This window comes from Balaenoptera acutorostrata, chromosome 2 (assembly GCF_949987535.1).
Source record: "Balaenoptera acutorostrata chromosome 2, mBalAcu1.1, whole genome shotgun sequence".
Lineage (NCBI taxonomy): Eukaryota > Metazoa > Chordata > Mammalia > Artiodactyla > Balaenopteridae > Balaenoptera > Balaenoptera acutorostrata.
The window spans coordinates 117,100,491-117,117,599 of record NC_080065.1 but is presented as its reverse complement, the minus strand read 5'-3'; the positions used below and the strand labels follow the sequence as shown (position 1 = coordinate 117,117,599).

The following is a 17,109-nucleotide window of genomic DNA, read 5'->3' as shown; positions in this document are numbered from 1 at the left end:
AGCCTTTCTGTCTCAACTGAGGAGTAAAAAACAAAACTGAGGGGCTTCCCTGGTGGCGCAGTGGTTGAGAACCTGCCTGCTAATGCAGGAGACGCAGGTTCGGGCCCTGGCCTTGGAAGATCCCACGTGCCGCGGAGCGGCTGGGCCCGTGAGCCACAGTTGCTGAGCCTGCGCGTCTGGAGCCTGTGCTCCGCAGCGGGAGAGGCCGCGATGGTGAGAGGCCTGCGCAGCGCGATGAAGAGTGGCCCCCACTTGCCACAACTAGAGAAAGCCCTCACACAGAAACGAAGACCCAACACAGCCAAAAATAAATAAATAAATAAATTAAAAAAAAAAAAAACAAAAAACTGAGAAGCACTTATATAAGGTCACAGCCCAGGGGCACAGGCTCACTGAAAGACTGAAACCTAACCACAGCAGTATATAATGCTTCCCCACGCCCAACATCTTACCAATACATCAACAGGGCTCCTGTGCAACAGGGAAATATAACTGAAAGAACTGGACATCTCAGACCTTACTTAAGGAGAAGTCTCTAGGGAAACCAAAGACAACAGGGCACAGAAACAAGGACACCAAAGGAAATTTTATCCTGTGACACCTACAACTACAGCAAACAGTAAATAAAGCCTAACCCCCACTCAGATAAACATAAAAATTCACACTACAGGCCTATTTCCCTCAGTTCCTTTTACCCAGAGTATTATCACATATGACTTTCAACAAAAATTACAAGGCATACTAAAAACAATATGGCGACAGGATTCACGTATTCTATAATCTTTAAAAACTGTTGAAAATGTAATCATTGATAATATATATCATAGATGATAAATTATACACAATAACTTAAATGCACAGGTAAACGTGTTCACTGAAATAAACATTCATTTTATGCTCAAGTAAATTTGAACCTTTCCCATTAAAGTCAGGAGAAGCAAGATTGTTTAGCCATCACTGACACTATTCAGCATTACACTGGAGATCTTAGTCAGTGCAGTAAGATATTAATAGGGAAAAAAGTGTATGTATCAGAATTAAGACTGAAAAAAAATGTCACTATATGGAGAAATTTAGGAAATATAAAATGTTCAGTATGGTATCTGGATAAAAATTAGTGTATAAAAATTATTAGTTGCCTATACACTAGTTAAAAAAAAATTCCAACTAGGAAATTTAACAGCAAAACAATATCATTCAGAATAGCAACAAAAATCCATAAAAAATCTAGAAAAAACCTAGCAAAAAATGTGCAGAACCTACATGACGAAAATTTTAAGCTTACTAAAAGAACGTGAAAAGGTCTGTATAAATGAAGATGTATGCCATGTTTCTCAATGGCATTACTCAAAATTTTATAGATGTCAATTCTCATCCAATTACATTCTAGATTCAATGCAATCCTACAGTAAACACCTACAGAATTTAAAAGATGCATTATGAAATATCTCAAAGAAAAAATATTAAAAAAAACATAATAAGGACCCATGTTACAACAATCCAGCTTAAAAATAAGACATTACCAATACAGTTTAAAAAGAAGAACTATGTACTAAGTAACTGCAGCAATTAAAACAGTACAGTAACTGCACAGGTGTAAACATATGTAACCAAAAGAACAGGACAGATTTCAGGAACAGTCTCTTTAAATACACGAAAATGTAGTATATAATAAAGGTGACATTTCATATCACTAATAAAGACTGGCTATTTAATAAACTGTTTTTAAATAGCTGATTAACATGAAAGAAAAGTTAGACTCCTACCTCATGCCTCACAGTTCAAAGAGCTAAATGTAAAAAACAATATTATAAAAGTAGTAAAAGGGAAGATGGTGGAGCAGATATCAGCAGGAATCTGTATCCCCACCACAACAATTGTACTGGCAGAATCTGTCTGCTGTTATCTATTCTGAAACTAGAGTCTGTTCAAGGATTGCAACTTCCAGGGGAAAACGTGGAAGGTAAACTGCAGTTAATTTCAGTCAGTGTTAGCTCTTAGCACAGTAGTAACTACCTGCCCAGCCCCGTAGCTGTGTTCTTCGCATATACTATACACAGCTTGTGGGAGCCATGATGGGCAAAAAGGACCATGTCCTCCAAATACCTCTGCTTCTGATCACAGAGGAGCAACGGACAAGGAGGTGGGCAGCAACTGTTGCAAGCTCCTCCCTCTCTGGCTGAAGTGACTTCCAGAGGACTTAAAAAGCCACGCCCTTGCTTTTCCTCCCCGCCCCAATTTTTCATTTTTTCCCCTTTCCAGAGCCAGACATTAAAGACTAGGACATTCAAAAACAATTGCATATACAACAAGGGCAATTACAAGTGACCATGTATGACCAGGGAAAGGCTCAGAAAAGATCTGAAGAGACCTTAGGATTATACCTCATTCTTCCTTTTATGTTGTTACAAATGTAAGCAAAATAGAATAAAATAGAAATTCATTTATTCTGCCAGTCAGACAGCAAACCAGCTAGCATGTATAGCTACATTCTCCAAGGTATTAGATTTGATCCTGAAGATACAAACTAAACATGCTCAGGGCCCCTAAAGAATTCAAAACATGGTGGGAAAGACTATAGTACAGTTAAGTTACTATGCAAGAAGTTCCATCCTACCACAGAAAAATGAACTAAAAGAGCTGGTGGTAATACGCATGAGGTATCATCTAAGTCAGGGGAAAGCTGGCGAAGATTTCATAGAGTTGACATTTGAGCTAGGCATCTTAAAGGATGAAGAGAAAATTGGATGTGGAGGGCAGAATTTTCACAGAGGTAACAAAATGTGCACAGGTTAGAAGGGATAAAAGTGGGGCAGGTACCAAGAAGAAGTCAGCCAAGACTACTTACTATCCATATGACTTTGGGCAAAAAACTGAACCTATTTCAACTGAAAAATAAGGATAATGGTATCTTCCTCAGAGAGCTGCTGTGAGGAAAATGAGATGGTAAATCGAGACGGATGTGAGGCAACCTAGCTATGACATCTTCCACCACTGATTTCCAAAGCTGACTTGGCTGTTCTACCTCAGATTGTCTCCCTCTCCTCTCATGGCTCCTCCAGAAGCTGGTCTACTTGGTAGAAGAGCATAACCTTCTCAATCATACACAGTGGTCTAGCACAGTTCCTCACACATGGTATTTACTCAAAACACATTTACTTTTTTTTTTTTTTTTTTTCCTTTCTTTAACCAGATGTTCAGAATTCCACTGACAGGCCTTAGAACTGCCCTGCAATCACTGCTGGGGTCCTGATTCTCAACTTGAGAACCAGCATTATGTTTAATAAGCACCCCACCCACTCTGTACATGTATTACTTCATACTTACAGGTTGAGGCTGTTCTGCAATACAGCAGTTGAAACACAACCAGAATTCACTCATGCTTACAGTCCAAGTTATAAATGAGCACCAATGAAGTTTCCAAATCTCAACTCAGGAAGCTTCACAAAGCAGGCTTCTCAATATGATAAATGTCCAAAGATGCCAAAATAATAACTTTATTACTTCTCTGTGTTTTTGTTCCTGGAAGTCAAGTATCTTATATAGTCAATCTAACAAAGAAAAGGTCAGATTGTTTCCTTTCTTTGCTTCTGATTCTACAGAGACTCGTTTCTGAACCACCAGGAAAGGTATAAAAATTGTTGTCTTGACTCAGGACCTTAACAGGTAGTCTAGAAAAAAAGAAGAAAAGAAAAGAAGTTACTTTACTTATCTTACCCTTAGAAGCTTTTATTTCTTAAATCTGTGATAAAATTAAGACTATTTCCCCCAAAAGTAAACACTGAAAAAAAAATCAAGATTTTAATAAACTGATATTCATTCAATAAAAAAATATTTGAGTACTTTCTCAGTGTCAGGTATTAGGAATACAGCAGTTGAAAAGAGACAGTAATCCTTGCCTTCATAGAGCATTCTATTTTATGACTGTAAAAGCTTTCCCCAAAGCCATGACTCTAAACCTTGTAAGACATAAATGACAGTTATTTTTATATTTGTATAGAAGATCTTCAATGAAGATTAATGCATATATGTTCAATGTCACAAATATGGGTAATAAGGCATGAATTTAGGACCCTGATTCTACACAGTCCAGAGGACATGTCCTCCAACACACTAGAGGACAATGACATGTTAAGATCTAAACATATGTTCAAAGAGGAAGATAAGAAGGAAGAAAATGTACATTCTTGTCACAGTAAAATTCAGAACCTGGAATGCTTATTTTCAAGGAGAGGTGAACATTCCTTACGTCACCCAAACTCCTAAACAAAGAAGTAGCAGTCTTGCAATTGGCTCTGTCCAATGAATTGGGTAAATACTATGACGGTTTATAAGCTCAAAAGAATTGTATGTTTCATTTACTTCCTTAGCGAGAATGTAAGAGCAAAGGGTTAAATTCACAACATCATGAATATTATTTCAGGGCTATTTACTTAACAAGCTTAATTCCTCCCTGAATCAAAGACCATGGCCATTAAAATATCATTGTAAAATCTCTTTTAACCAATTTTATGAAAACAAATATGCCTTTGTTTGAAACTGAAAATTCCTTACGCTCATCACTGCTGATGCAGCACATACAAACGTGAATTACTCTGCTTCAAATCTACTGGATTTGAAATCTGAGGTTTTAAAATCTATTATTTGATTTACTCCATCATCATATTTTCTCATCTACATATAGAGCTAGCAATTTCCTTTTTATTTGTAATTTACCTTTGCCAGAAACCACCTTCAAATACTAATTTTACATGGTAAGGTGTTCTATTTTCTTCTATTTTTAACTGAGTATACATTCCTTCTGTTTAACACTTAAAAGTAATAGATGACTTCCGTATTTACAATCAACATTTTCGCAAATTCAAATTTCCTTCCTATTTAGAGTAAAGCTGTTCCTTATTTTGCAAATTTCAAAATATACATTTTCCCATTCCCATGTACTACTTTGAAAATGACATTCACAATATTTCCTCTTTCTTAATATTTAGTTGAAGAATGACTGTTTAAAGTACAATAATTTGTGCTTCTATTTTCGGAGATAAGACAGAAAGGATACTTAAGAATATCGACCTAGATAATAGATACGATGAAATACATTTTCAAACCAAGGGGATGCTTGCAACTCCACAGGTTTTTATTTGTTAAGTAAACATATAAATCTAAAAATGTTTCAAACATGCCTTGGAATATCACACCAATACAGTTTTTCCATTTTCTTGCTTTTCTAAACAAAATTCCTTTTTAGAATTTTTTTCAAATGTATATATACTTATAACACATTTATACATAAACACCTTATAGAGAAGTATTGAATCTGTCACAAAAAGTTTCAATACTACCACTAATAATAAATATATTAACAGGTACTTTCACTTCCTGAGCTCAAAGTTGCTTAAATCAGGTCCATTTTGAAAACCTTACTTTAAAAAAAAAAAAATCTTAAGATAACAAAAGAAGTGTCACTTTGCAACAACATCAACAACTAAACTTGGCTTTAAACACAGCTCAGCACATTCCACACATAAATGAGGGGTCAAACTGGGCTACAGCACCGGAGAGTATTTCACAAACTCATAGTTTCATTAGACATAAGATTTTAGAAAAGCTTAAGTGAACTGTCAGGCCACTTAGTGACTGGCAGAGAGTCCTTGCATTAAAAGTTCAGTCTCTTGACTTTTAAAGAGATTGGCATGAGTAAAAAAGTGTAGTAGTATTCTCGGTCAAAAATATAACCTCCTCAGTCCCCTCCCCTCCTCCTCACTTTCCACACCTACAAATGCTGCAGATATAAGCTTTATACTTGTGGGAACAGTTTCGCTTCTGACAATATGAAAAATTTATGTCCCAACATCGTACCCACAAATTAATAAAATTGTTTAGGTCAACTTCCAAAGAAACAACAATAAAGCCATGATTTGAAAAACAAGGCAATGAGGCATACCTTTTAAGACAAATAATTTCTTCCCTCTTTTTTTTTAACGTGGAATACTTTAACTCAGTTGAGGTATTGAGCATGCTCAGTTTGTGTGAAACAGAATCAGATGTTTAGAATTTAGACTTTGATATAAGAGATGTCTGGCAGTTGTTAGTACTACACTAATTTTTAGCAATGTTAACTTGGGCAAGTGACAAGCTCTATCATTAGTTATAAAAAATGGAATGCTTCACTGCCAATGTCACAGGTCTGAAATGAGGGCTAAATTAGGATGTACATAAGGGCACTGCATATATCATAAAGAGCTATACTGATACAAGATGTTCTTTTATTTGTTATCAAAATTAAAATAGCTAATAGCAGAATGAAGTAGCAAAAATAATTAATTTGTAATAGCTGTAAATTTTTAGGAAACAGCCTAAAAGTCTATTCAAAAATAAATAAATAAATATTTTTTTTAATGAACTGAGAGACAACCTACGGAATGGGAGAAAATATTTGCAAACAATGCAACCCATAAGGGCTTAATTGCCAAAATATACAAACAGCTCATACAACTCAACAACGAAAAAAACCAAACAACCCAATTGAAAAATGGGCAGAAGACCTAGAGACATTTCTCCAAAGAAGAAATACAGGTGGTCAATAAGCACATGAAAAGATGCTCAACATCGCTCATTATTAGAGAAATGCAAATCAAAACTACAATGAGGTACTACCTCACACGGGTCAGAATGGTCTACAAAGAACTAAAAAGTCTACAAAGAACAAACGCTGGAGAGGGTGTGGAGAAAAGGGAACCCTCCTACACTGTGGGTGGGAATGTAAACTGGTACAGCCACTATGGAAAACAGTATGGAGGGTCCTCAGAAAACTAAAAATACAATTACCATATGACCCAGCAATCCCACTCCTGGGCATATACCCAGACAAAACTATAATTCAAAAAGATACATGCACCCCTGGGCTTCCCTGGTGGCGCAGTGGTTGAGAATCTGCCTGCCAATGCAGGGGACACGGGTTCGAGCCCTGGTCTGGGAAGATCCCACATGCCGCAGAGCAACTAGGCCCGTGAGCCACAATTACTGAGCCTGCACGTCTGGAGTCTGTGCTCCGCAACAAGAGAGGCCGCGATAAGTGAGAGGCCCGCGCACCGCGATGAAGAGTGGCCCCCGCTCGCCGCAACTAGAGAAAGCCCTCGCACAGAAACGAAGACCCAACACAGCCATAAATAAAAATAAATAAATAAATAAAATTTAAAAAAAAAAAAAAAGATACATGCACCCCTATGTTCATAGCAGCACTATTTACAATAGCCAACACTTGGAAACAACCTAAATGTCCATCAACAAATGAATGGATAAAGAAGATGTGGTATATATATACAATGGAATACTACTCAGCCATAAAAAAGAACAAAATAATGCCATCTGCAACAACATGGATGCAACTAAAGATTATCATACTAAGTGAAGTAAGTCAGAAAGAGCAAGACAAATACCATATGATATCATTTATATGTGGAATCTAACATATGACACAAATGAACTTACCTATGAAACAGAATCATGGACATAGAGAATAGACTGTGGTTGCCAAGGGGGTGGGGGGCGGGAGAGGGATGAACTGGTAGTTTGGGGTTAGTAGATGCAAACTATTACATATAGAATGGATAAACAACAAGGTCCTACTGTATAGCACAGAGAACTATATTCAATATCCTATGATAAACCATAATGGAAAAGAATATGAAAAGGAATGTATATGTCTGTAACTGAGTCACTTTGCTATACAGCAGAAATTAACACATTATAAATCAACCATACTTCAATTAAAAAAATTTTTTTTTAAAAGAATAAACAAATAGGGACTTCCCTGGTGGTGCAGTGGTTAAGACTCCACACTCCCAATGCAGGGAACTAGATCCCACATGCATGTTGCAACTAAGAGTTTGCACGCCACAACTAAGGAGCACACATGCCGCAACTAGGACCTGGCACAACCGAATAAATAAACAAATATATATATAAAAAAGAATAAACAGCATTTTAAACTGAAAAAAAATGAATGGTGCTCCATTCATACAAAAGAACACTATACAAAATGAAAATGAATGGTAGTTTCATCCAACACACTGGAAAATTCTCAGTGCCATGTTATTGAGGGAAAGAAGGCACAAAACAATATACATGGAATGATTTCCTTTATACGAATTTCAAAAACAAGTTCAACTAAACTACTTTGTTTAGAGATGCATATAGAAGTATAAAAGTAAAGCAAGAAAATTATAACAGAAGTCAGGAAAGTGGTTAGGGCTGAGGGCAGGAATTAAGAATTAGGAAGAGATGCATAAGAGCTCCTGGAACGCTGACAATATTCTACCTCTTGACTTAAGTGGTAGTTACACAGGTACTTGCTTTATAATTTTGTATTAAATAGTACATTTATGGTCTATGCAATTTTTTATATATCTTTAAATAATAACAATTTAAATAATATATAAGTAAAAGAAGCAAATACTAACGATTTCAAGTTGTTTGTAATAGAGTGATGGAAATGCAAAATACAATGTCAAGTAAAAATGAACACCCTTTGCTAGAGACTTTGAAGGACCTGGTAAAATTTGGGAGGTTTGAGTGGGGAAAGGGGTGATGAGGTCTGAAGTTCTACCAGATGCCAAAGAGATGTCCACCAGAAATGCAAAAATTACTAATCAATGACCAAGTCTGAGTTCTCAGTAAAGCTTATATCATAGCTGCACCAGCACTAAATCTGTCCCAATCTAGTTAAAATCATTCTTTGATATTGACTTGAGGTACAAGATCCTATTGGGAAAGAAAATACAAAAACCAACCCATTCTGAAAAGAGCTTTCAAACTACATACTTATCACAGACCTACTTTTCTGTGGCTAATCAAAGTTCAGTCAAGCCACTGTTCCCTGAACTCAGTTATAAAAGGCACAGACAGGGGCGCGTGTAACTACTGAAATAAGAGGGTTAGTTTTTTTTGTTTGTTTTTAGTAATTTTAATTTATTATTTAAACCCTGCTGAGTTGCAGTAAGGAGTTGAAGCAGATTATAACATGGATTTTTATTTATTTATGGCTGTGTTGGGTCTTCATTTCTGTGAGAGGGCTTTCTCTAGTTGCGGCAAGTGGGGGCCACTCTTCATCACGGTGTGCGGGCCTCTCACTATCGCGGCCTCTCTTGTTGCAGAGCACAGGCTCCAGACGCACAGGCTCAGTAGTTGTGGCTCACAGGCCCAGTTGCTCCGCGGCATGTGGGATCTTCCCGGACCAGGGCTCGAACCCGTGCCCCCTGCATTGACAGGCAGATTCTCAACCACTGCGCCACCAGGGAAGCCCCAAGAGGGTTAGTTTTTTTTCTTAGAATGACTGCTTATAGGTTAGTCTTTCCCACAGTTTCGTGTTAACGTAATCACAGGGTACTTTTTTTTTTTTTTAATATCTGGCTTTTTTAATTCAGCACGTTTTTGAGATTTACCATGATGCCTCTATTAGCTAATTCACATAGATTTCCATTGTGTATACACAGCACAATTTAACTTCATATTTAGTATTTCCAGTTTTTGGCTGTTAAAAATAATGCTGCTATAAATTAGTGTATACAAATATCCATGTAAACAGAAATTTTCATTTCTCCTCAGTAAATATTTAGAAAGAGAATTGCTGAGTCATATTTTAAGTATAATTTTAACTTTATAAGAAACTGTTTACCAGTTTTCCAAATCAGTTGTACCATTTTGCATTTGTACCAGCAATGTATGAGAGTTCCAGTTGTTCCACATCCTACCAACACTTTGTATCGTCAATCTTGTTACTTTGTCATTCTAGTGGGTATGAAGTACTACCTTGCTGTGGTTTTAATTTACACTTTCCTGATAACTAATGGTATTTAGTCTTTTCATGTGCTTGCTAGCCATTCATATTATCTTCTTTGGTTAGGTATATTCACATCTTTTGCCCATTTTTTTAATTTAGTTGCCTTATTCAGTTGTGTTCTTTACATATTCTAGATCAAGCCCTTTGTCTGGTAAGTGTATTGTGAAGATTTTTTCCTGGTCTTTGTCTTTCCATTTTTAAAAAAACAGCACCTTTTGGGACTTCCCTGGTGGTCCATTGGTAGAGAATCCGCCTTTCAATGCAGGGGACGTGGGTTCGATCCCTGGTCAGGGAACTAAGACCCCACATGCCGCGGGGCAACTAAGCCCGTGCACTACAACTACAGAGCCCACACGCCCTGGAGCCTGCGTGTCACAACTAGAGAGAAAACCCGTGTGCCACAACTAGAAAGATGCCCGCGCACTGGAACAAAAGATCCCACATGCCTCAACGAAGATCCTTCGTGCGGCAACTAAGACCCGACACGGCCAAATAAATAACTGTTTTAAAAAATAGCATCTTTCAAAGAGTTTAAGTTTTTTAATTTAACAAAATCTAGTTTACCTATCTTTTGTGATTTGTGTTTTGTGTTCTAAGAAATTTCTGCATATCCCCCAAACATAGCTTTCCTTGTATTATTTTTTCTTCTAGAACTTTTAGTTTTTACTTTTCAGTCTATAATCAATTTTTAGTTATTTCTGGTGGTATAAAGTAAAGGTCAAAGATTCCTTTTTTACATAGATAGCCCATTGTTCCAGCTCATCTGCTGAAGGATATCTCTTTGCCTACTGACTTGATTTGGCACTTTTCACTGAAAATCATATAACTGTAGGTTTGTGTCCATTTCTGGGCTGATTATTACACTGGTTTATGCCTATACTAGAACCAGACTATCTTGACTGCTATACTTTTTTTATTATTACTATTTTACTTTTTTTTTTTTTTGGCGGTGTTGGGTCTTAGTTGTGGCATGCGGGGATCTTCGTTGCGGCATGCGGGATCTTTCATTGGGGTGCATGGGCTCTTTGTTGTGGCATGCAGGCTTCTCTCTAGTTGTGGTGCACGGGCTCCAGAGCATGCAGGCTCAGTAGCTGCGGCGTGTGGGCTTAGCTGCCCTGCGCAGCATGTGGGATCTTAGTTCCCAGACCAGGGATCAAACCCGCGTCTCCTACACTGGAAGGCGGATTCTTAACCACTGGACCACCAGGGAAGCCCCTTGACTGCTATACGTTTATACTAAGACTTGAAGTCAGGTAGTGGTAAGTCTTCCAAATTATTCTTTTCTAAGGTTACTTTGGATTGTCTAGATGCTTTGCATTTCCATATGCACTTGAGAATCAATTTGTCAGTTTCTACAAAAAAGCCTCCTCTGAATCTGATTAGGATTGCATTTATTTTGACAATTATTTGGAGATTTACATTTTAACAATAGAGTAGCTAACCCATTAACATGGCACACCCAATAGTCTGTAGTTCTCAGTGTACAGGTTTTCTATGTATTTTGTTGCATCGTTTTTGTTTTTTAACTTTGTTTACAGCTTTCATATGAAAGCTTTTTTTTTTTTTTTTGGCTGTGCTGCGTGGCTTGCAGAATCTCAGTTCCCCGACCAGGGATGGAACCCGGGGCTATGGCAGTGAAAACGCCGAGTCCTACCCACTAGACTGCCAGGGAACTTCCCATATGAAAGCTTTAAAGTCTTATGTAGTCAAACATCAATTTCCATCACAGATTAGGTGGTTTATCTTACTTCGGACAAATTTTCATCATGGACCGGGGATTTCTTTTACTTATCCCAGGATTATAAACCTATCATCCCACATAGTTTCATTTAGGTTTACTTTATAAATTAACTTGGACATTAATATTTTATGGGTATAGTTAGGTAACATTTTCACGGTCTACTCAGGCTTTTTCTTTCTAACATCTTCCTTTTCGCCTTAATTAAAAACTCAAGTACTTAATGCCAAACATATACATATGTAGGGGAGAGATTCTTATATTGGCTCAAACCTGAAAGAGTGTGCAACACGGAGCAAAGTAATAACATAAGAAAACTACTGTCCCCTTCTCTAATGCCCACACTTCTCCCCCTTGTATGAGACTGAATACCATATTTCCTCTCTTTAACAATAAATCCTCCTTTTCCTTTCCTGCTACTTTCCTTCTTTCTTTTTTTCCAGTTTCTCTCTCTCCCTTTTTCTTTCTCCCTTTTCCATGTCTTCATCCACTCTCCTTAAACCCTTTGTTAGCTATGTAGAGTTAGAAACAATTTTGTGACACATAGTAGATTCTCAATTTATTAGTTCATGGATTGAAAGTTATCTTAATACTCTGAACTTTTCTCCTGCTTCTAGGTAGATATTTACACCCAACTGCTAATGACCATCTCATGTGGTCTCCTTGTTCATTTAAACACATTATTTTTAACACTAAATTTACATATCTGTGTCTGCATTACCTTTCTTGGTGGGTGGAACCACCACACAATGTTTACCAAGCAACACATACTCAAATTCTATCCCACTACCTGCAGTTCCGTGAATAAAACCATACTGTAAAATGTTTTCTTATATGTAAACAAGCCTTTACTGTTATTCAAAAATTAATACAAGCACAAAGATTTTTAAAAATCAATACATAATAAAAAGCTATTTAAAATGGCAAATCACACCTATCCCTCTCCATCTGTTAGTGGTAGTCATTTTTAACTTATCAAGGTATTTCTTTTGATATTTATAATTATGAGTAAGATGGCAACTGCTATTTCTTGTTATTTTTAGATAATTTAAACTGATGTTCTGTTAAAACAGATAAGGATACGTCTTTTTTTAATCACTGCCTACCCTCAAACTCCCTTTCACTATCGTCATAAGTGATAATTAATAATTTTTGGTTGAATCAACACTCAATGTTTGTTATTATAATTGCCACTGATGAAACAAGTAACCTATTTGAATTAGCTATCCTTTCTTGAATAATCTTTTGTTTTCCTGAGGTTAATAGCACCTGAGAATTTGTGTTCGCTTAGTTTTTCTATGTACCTATACCAGAACTGCAAAACACTTTAATTAGACCTGTAAAAGACCTGTAATTTCCACATACCCGAACATGTGAGTAAATGTACTGACTCAAATTTTCTTTTGGTTTCTTCACAGAACTTCCTAGCCTCTTACTTCAATCTTTACTAGCTGCTCTCAAGGCATGCTCCTTCAGTTCCTTTCCTACATTGATGTCCTGTTTCTGAGGATCACCTCTTCCTTTTTTCATCCTCCTCAGCTTATTTTGTAAAATCACACATTCCACTAGCTTATTAAGAAAGGGTACACGGAAGAAAAATGTTTTAAATGCTTGCATTTGACATTTGATTGACCATTTGGTTAAATATAGAATACCAAGTTAAAGATCTTTTCCTCAGGATTTTAAAGGCATTGTTTCACTGTTTACTACCTTCAAGAGTTGCTGCTGAGAAGTCTGGTGGCATTTTATTTTTGTTTCCTTACTGGTGATGTATTTCTCCCTTCTCTGAAAGGTTTAAAGATTTTTCTCTTTACTTTTGGAATTCTCAAATTTCACAGAGACATACCTTGGTTTGGTCCTTTTTCATTCATTGTGCTGGGGACTGGATGAGCTCTTTCAAACTGAAGAAAAATATTAGTACCTATACCACATGGTTGTTGTGAGAATTACACAAAATACTTATACTTAGCATATGTAAGTGCAAATAATGTTGATGATTACTAATATTTACTCACATTTACCAATTTCTTTGATCACCATTTTTTCTTGCCTCTCAATTCTTCCTTTAAAGTTCAGTTTCCTTCTTCATAAAGTGCTTACTTTAAGAGTTTTTCTTAATAGTACATCCTTTTTAATATTGAGCTACAAGTAGTTAGCTTCACAGTTGTTTCTCTAAAATTGTGGGGGTTTTTTTCAATTTAATGTTGAAATAACTTATAGAAGAGTTGGTAAAACAGAATAGAAATGTCCCATGTACCCTTCACTCAGATACACTAACTATTAACACAAGGTCTGTATTTTGCCCTTAGTCTTGCATGACAGGTTTTTCTTCTTTTTTTAAATTAATTTTTATTGGGATATAGTTGCTTTGCATGACAGTTTAGCTAAGTACAGAATTCTTGGTTGACAGTGTTTTCCTTCAGTCCTTTTTTTTTTGATGTGGACCAATTTTTTAAAGTTTTTATTGAATTTGTTACAATATTGCTTCTGTGTTATGTTTCTGTTTTTTTTGGCCCGACGAGGCATGTAGGACCTTAGCTCCTTGACCAGGGCAGAAGGCGAAGTCTTAACCACTGGACTCCCAGGGAAGTCCCTCCTTCACTCCTTTACAGATGTTATTCTGACCACTACTGCTGCTGATGAGAAGTCAACTGTCAATCTAACTTTCGGTCCTTTGAATGTACATTTGTTTTTTCTCTATGGATGCTTTGAAGACTGTCTGCATTTGCCTCCAATTTCACTGACTCTCTAGCTTCAGATTCGTTTTTATTTACGTATGATTCTTTCACCTGTTTCTACTACTATTTAACTTTTGCTATTAATATCTTCCCCCAAATGATGACTTTCATTTCAATAATCACAATTTTCCTTTTAATTAATTTTATTTGGTTCTTTTCAAAATTTATTTACTTCAGTGTCTTAGTTTTTCATTTAGACACATCAAATAGACTCATTTTATAGTGTTTTTCTGACTATTCTGGTAAAGCCCAGTGCTCCCTGGTTGAGGAGCAATCCCTGAAGAGCAGTATGCACTTTCTAGTGCTTAGAAACCCATAAGATGAAGTATTCAAGTTCAAGTATATGTTTTATTTTCTTGGCTTGGGATTCTTATATCACATGGATAGTACACATTCATAATACACCCTGGTATCTAGATGCAAGCTTGGAAAGACAGTAATAATGCAGTGATTTAGAACCTAGACTCTGAAACTAGAGAGCCTAAGTTCGAAACCTGCATTCCTCCACTCACTGGATGGATGACCTTGAGCAAATTACTTAACCTCTGTGTGTCTCAGATTACAATTCTATAAAATGGAGTTTATAACTATCTACCTCAAAGGTGTGAGAATTAAATGAGTAAACTTAAATTGCTTAGAATAGTGCTTAGTACACAGTAAGTTTAAAAATATAAATAAATAAGTTTTTCTTGTTAGTATCATCATCATCATCATCATCTTCACTACTGCATCATTTTTTTTTTCTCTCCACCCAGAGAACTGAGCAGAGACAAGTCTCCTTGATGCTTACCTAGGCAGGTGGACAAAGATTCTTTTAGTCAGTCTTCCTTTCTTAGACGAAGTAGCACACACACAAAACCACATGAGTCTGTTTATTATAATGTATATTTATTTAAGAGGGCAAGTGAAGCAGGAGCAGTATAAGGTAGTCTATGACACACAGTAAGATTAACAACAGAGGGTTTTCAGTCGATAGTTGGAAAAGTAATTCTAACTTACACTTATTAATTGTAAAAGAAAAAAACACATTCATATGATAAACTGTATTTAGTCAGGTTTTTCTCTTAGTATAGAAGGCTATGTATATCAGAGGATTAAACTTTTAGAAGGGAATGCGCACCATACCTATTTACTGCCTGAACAGGCCCCCTGGTCTGTTTTGCAAAAGGAGGAGGGGAGGTAACTAAAAGGCTTAAAGAATGAGAAGTACGTGTAATCCATGCTTCCTGGTCCAGCATGGAATCCCAAACCATCACCTGGGAATATGACAGTTGATTAGTACAAAGTACAATCTGGGTGTGGAAAAAGGTGAGGAGGAGAACAAGCTTTGATACTGTGTTTCAGATTCATCCCCCAAGAGGAAGAATATGACGGTGATTTACATTTGATTGCTACTTGCTTTGTGACTATTGCCTTAGGACTTTTTGTTAACTTGATATTTTCCTCAAAAAAAATGATGTATTTTTGGCAGCCAATGATTTTTTTTTGGCTGGGAGAAACTTTTACAAGATTAATTTGCTATGGCAACAGAACTGTCATGCTAAAGAGTTCTTTTAGGAGCTTCCCTGGTGGCGCAGTGGTTAAGAATCCGCCTGCCAATGCAGGGGACACGGGTTCGAGCCCTGGTCCGGGGAGATCCCACATGCTGCGGAGCAACTAAGCCTGTGCGTCACAACTACTGAGCATGCGCTCTAGACCCCGGGAGCCACAACTACTGAAGCTCGCGTGCCTAGAGCCTGTGCTCCGCAACAAGAGAAGCCACCGCGATGAGAAGCCCACGCACCACAACAAAGAGTAGCCCCCGCTCGCCGCAACTACAGAAAGCCCACACCCAGCAACGAAGACCCAACGCAGCCAAAAATAAATAAAATTAACAAATTTAAAAAAAAAAAAGAGTTCTCTTAGTTGTTTCAAATTCCTCCGTCCCAACACTGCCACAAAAATTAACATCAATTTGTATTATCCAAGCATCTATCATACCTTCACAAGAGATGACTTACGTTATTAGGTTATCAAGTTTTTTTCTCAAGCCAAACATCTAGCACAAACAAAAAAGCCACATACAATGCATAATACTTATATATTTATTACCATTGGCAAATTAAAGATAAACAATGACAATACAATACCTGTGACAAATGTACGTCCACCACTAAAGACTAGTCAGAATACCGATTTATGTACAGCTTTGGAGCTCTCAAACTTACCGTAAATTATTGTTTCTTTCCACAGTTGTTTTGGTGTCCGTATGCTTATCCTTAAGACTAAACAGGTTTCCCTATTCTTAGGGTAGAGGAGTAAAGGAAACTAACGCAGAAAAAACAAACCCTAAATAAAGTTACATGAGAGTGGAGTGACAAGTTGGAAAAATTCTGAAAGATTTCAACAAATACACTGTCATTAACTTTACTACAAATAAATCCTATCAAACTAAATCAAACTCATTACAAATACAAACCACTGGAACGCTAAGAAAATCAATAATGGTAACTGGACTATTGCTTCAGGTACTAAGATAGAATTTACATTTTAAAAGAGCCAAAAAGATTAAAAAAGAAATCTACAGATGTACAAAACTGTTTCCACAGGTTTAAAAAAAAGTTCTAGAAAATATCATACTGAAAACCTCTGGGAATTTTTCAGAGAAAACGAGAACAAAATTACATCAATGCTATCAATTACAAATAGGTACATGATATTTTGACCTGTGTTCTAAGGAGCACACAGGAGAAATATGCTGCCCTTAGTCAGAATAAGTTTGTGTTTCTCCAAAAGAAGAATCACTAAGCTCTTTA

General features: G+C 36.7%; 1 protein-coding gene across 1 annotated transcript in view; it reads right to left on the bottom strand.

The window, feature by feature from the left end:
• The window catches only part of CDC42SE2 (CDC42 small effector 2), a 58,864-nt gene extending 55,396 nt beyond the window's left edge, over positions 1-3,468 (bottom strand). The window contains exon 1 of the mRNA XM_007188517.2: positions 3,328-3,468. Coding sequence (XP_007188579.1) covers positions 3,328-3,381 — 54 coding nt within the window. The 5' untranslated portion in view covers positions 3,382-3,468. The remainder of the gene's footprint in view (positions 1-3,327) is intronic.
• Positions 3,469-17,109: the final 13,641 nt, after the last annotated feature.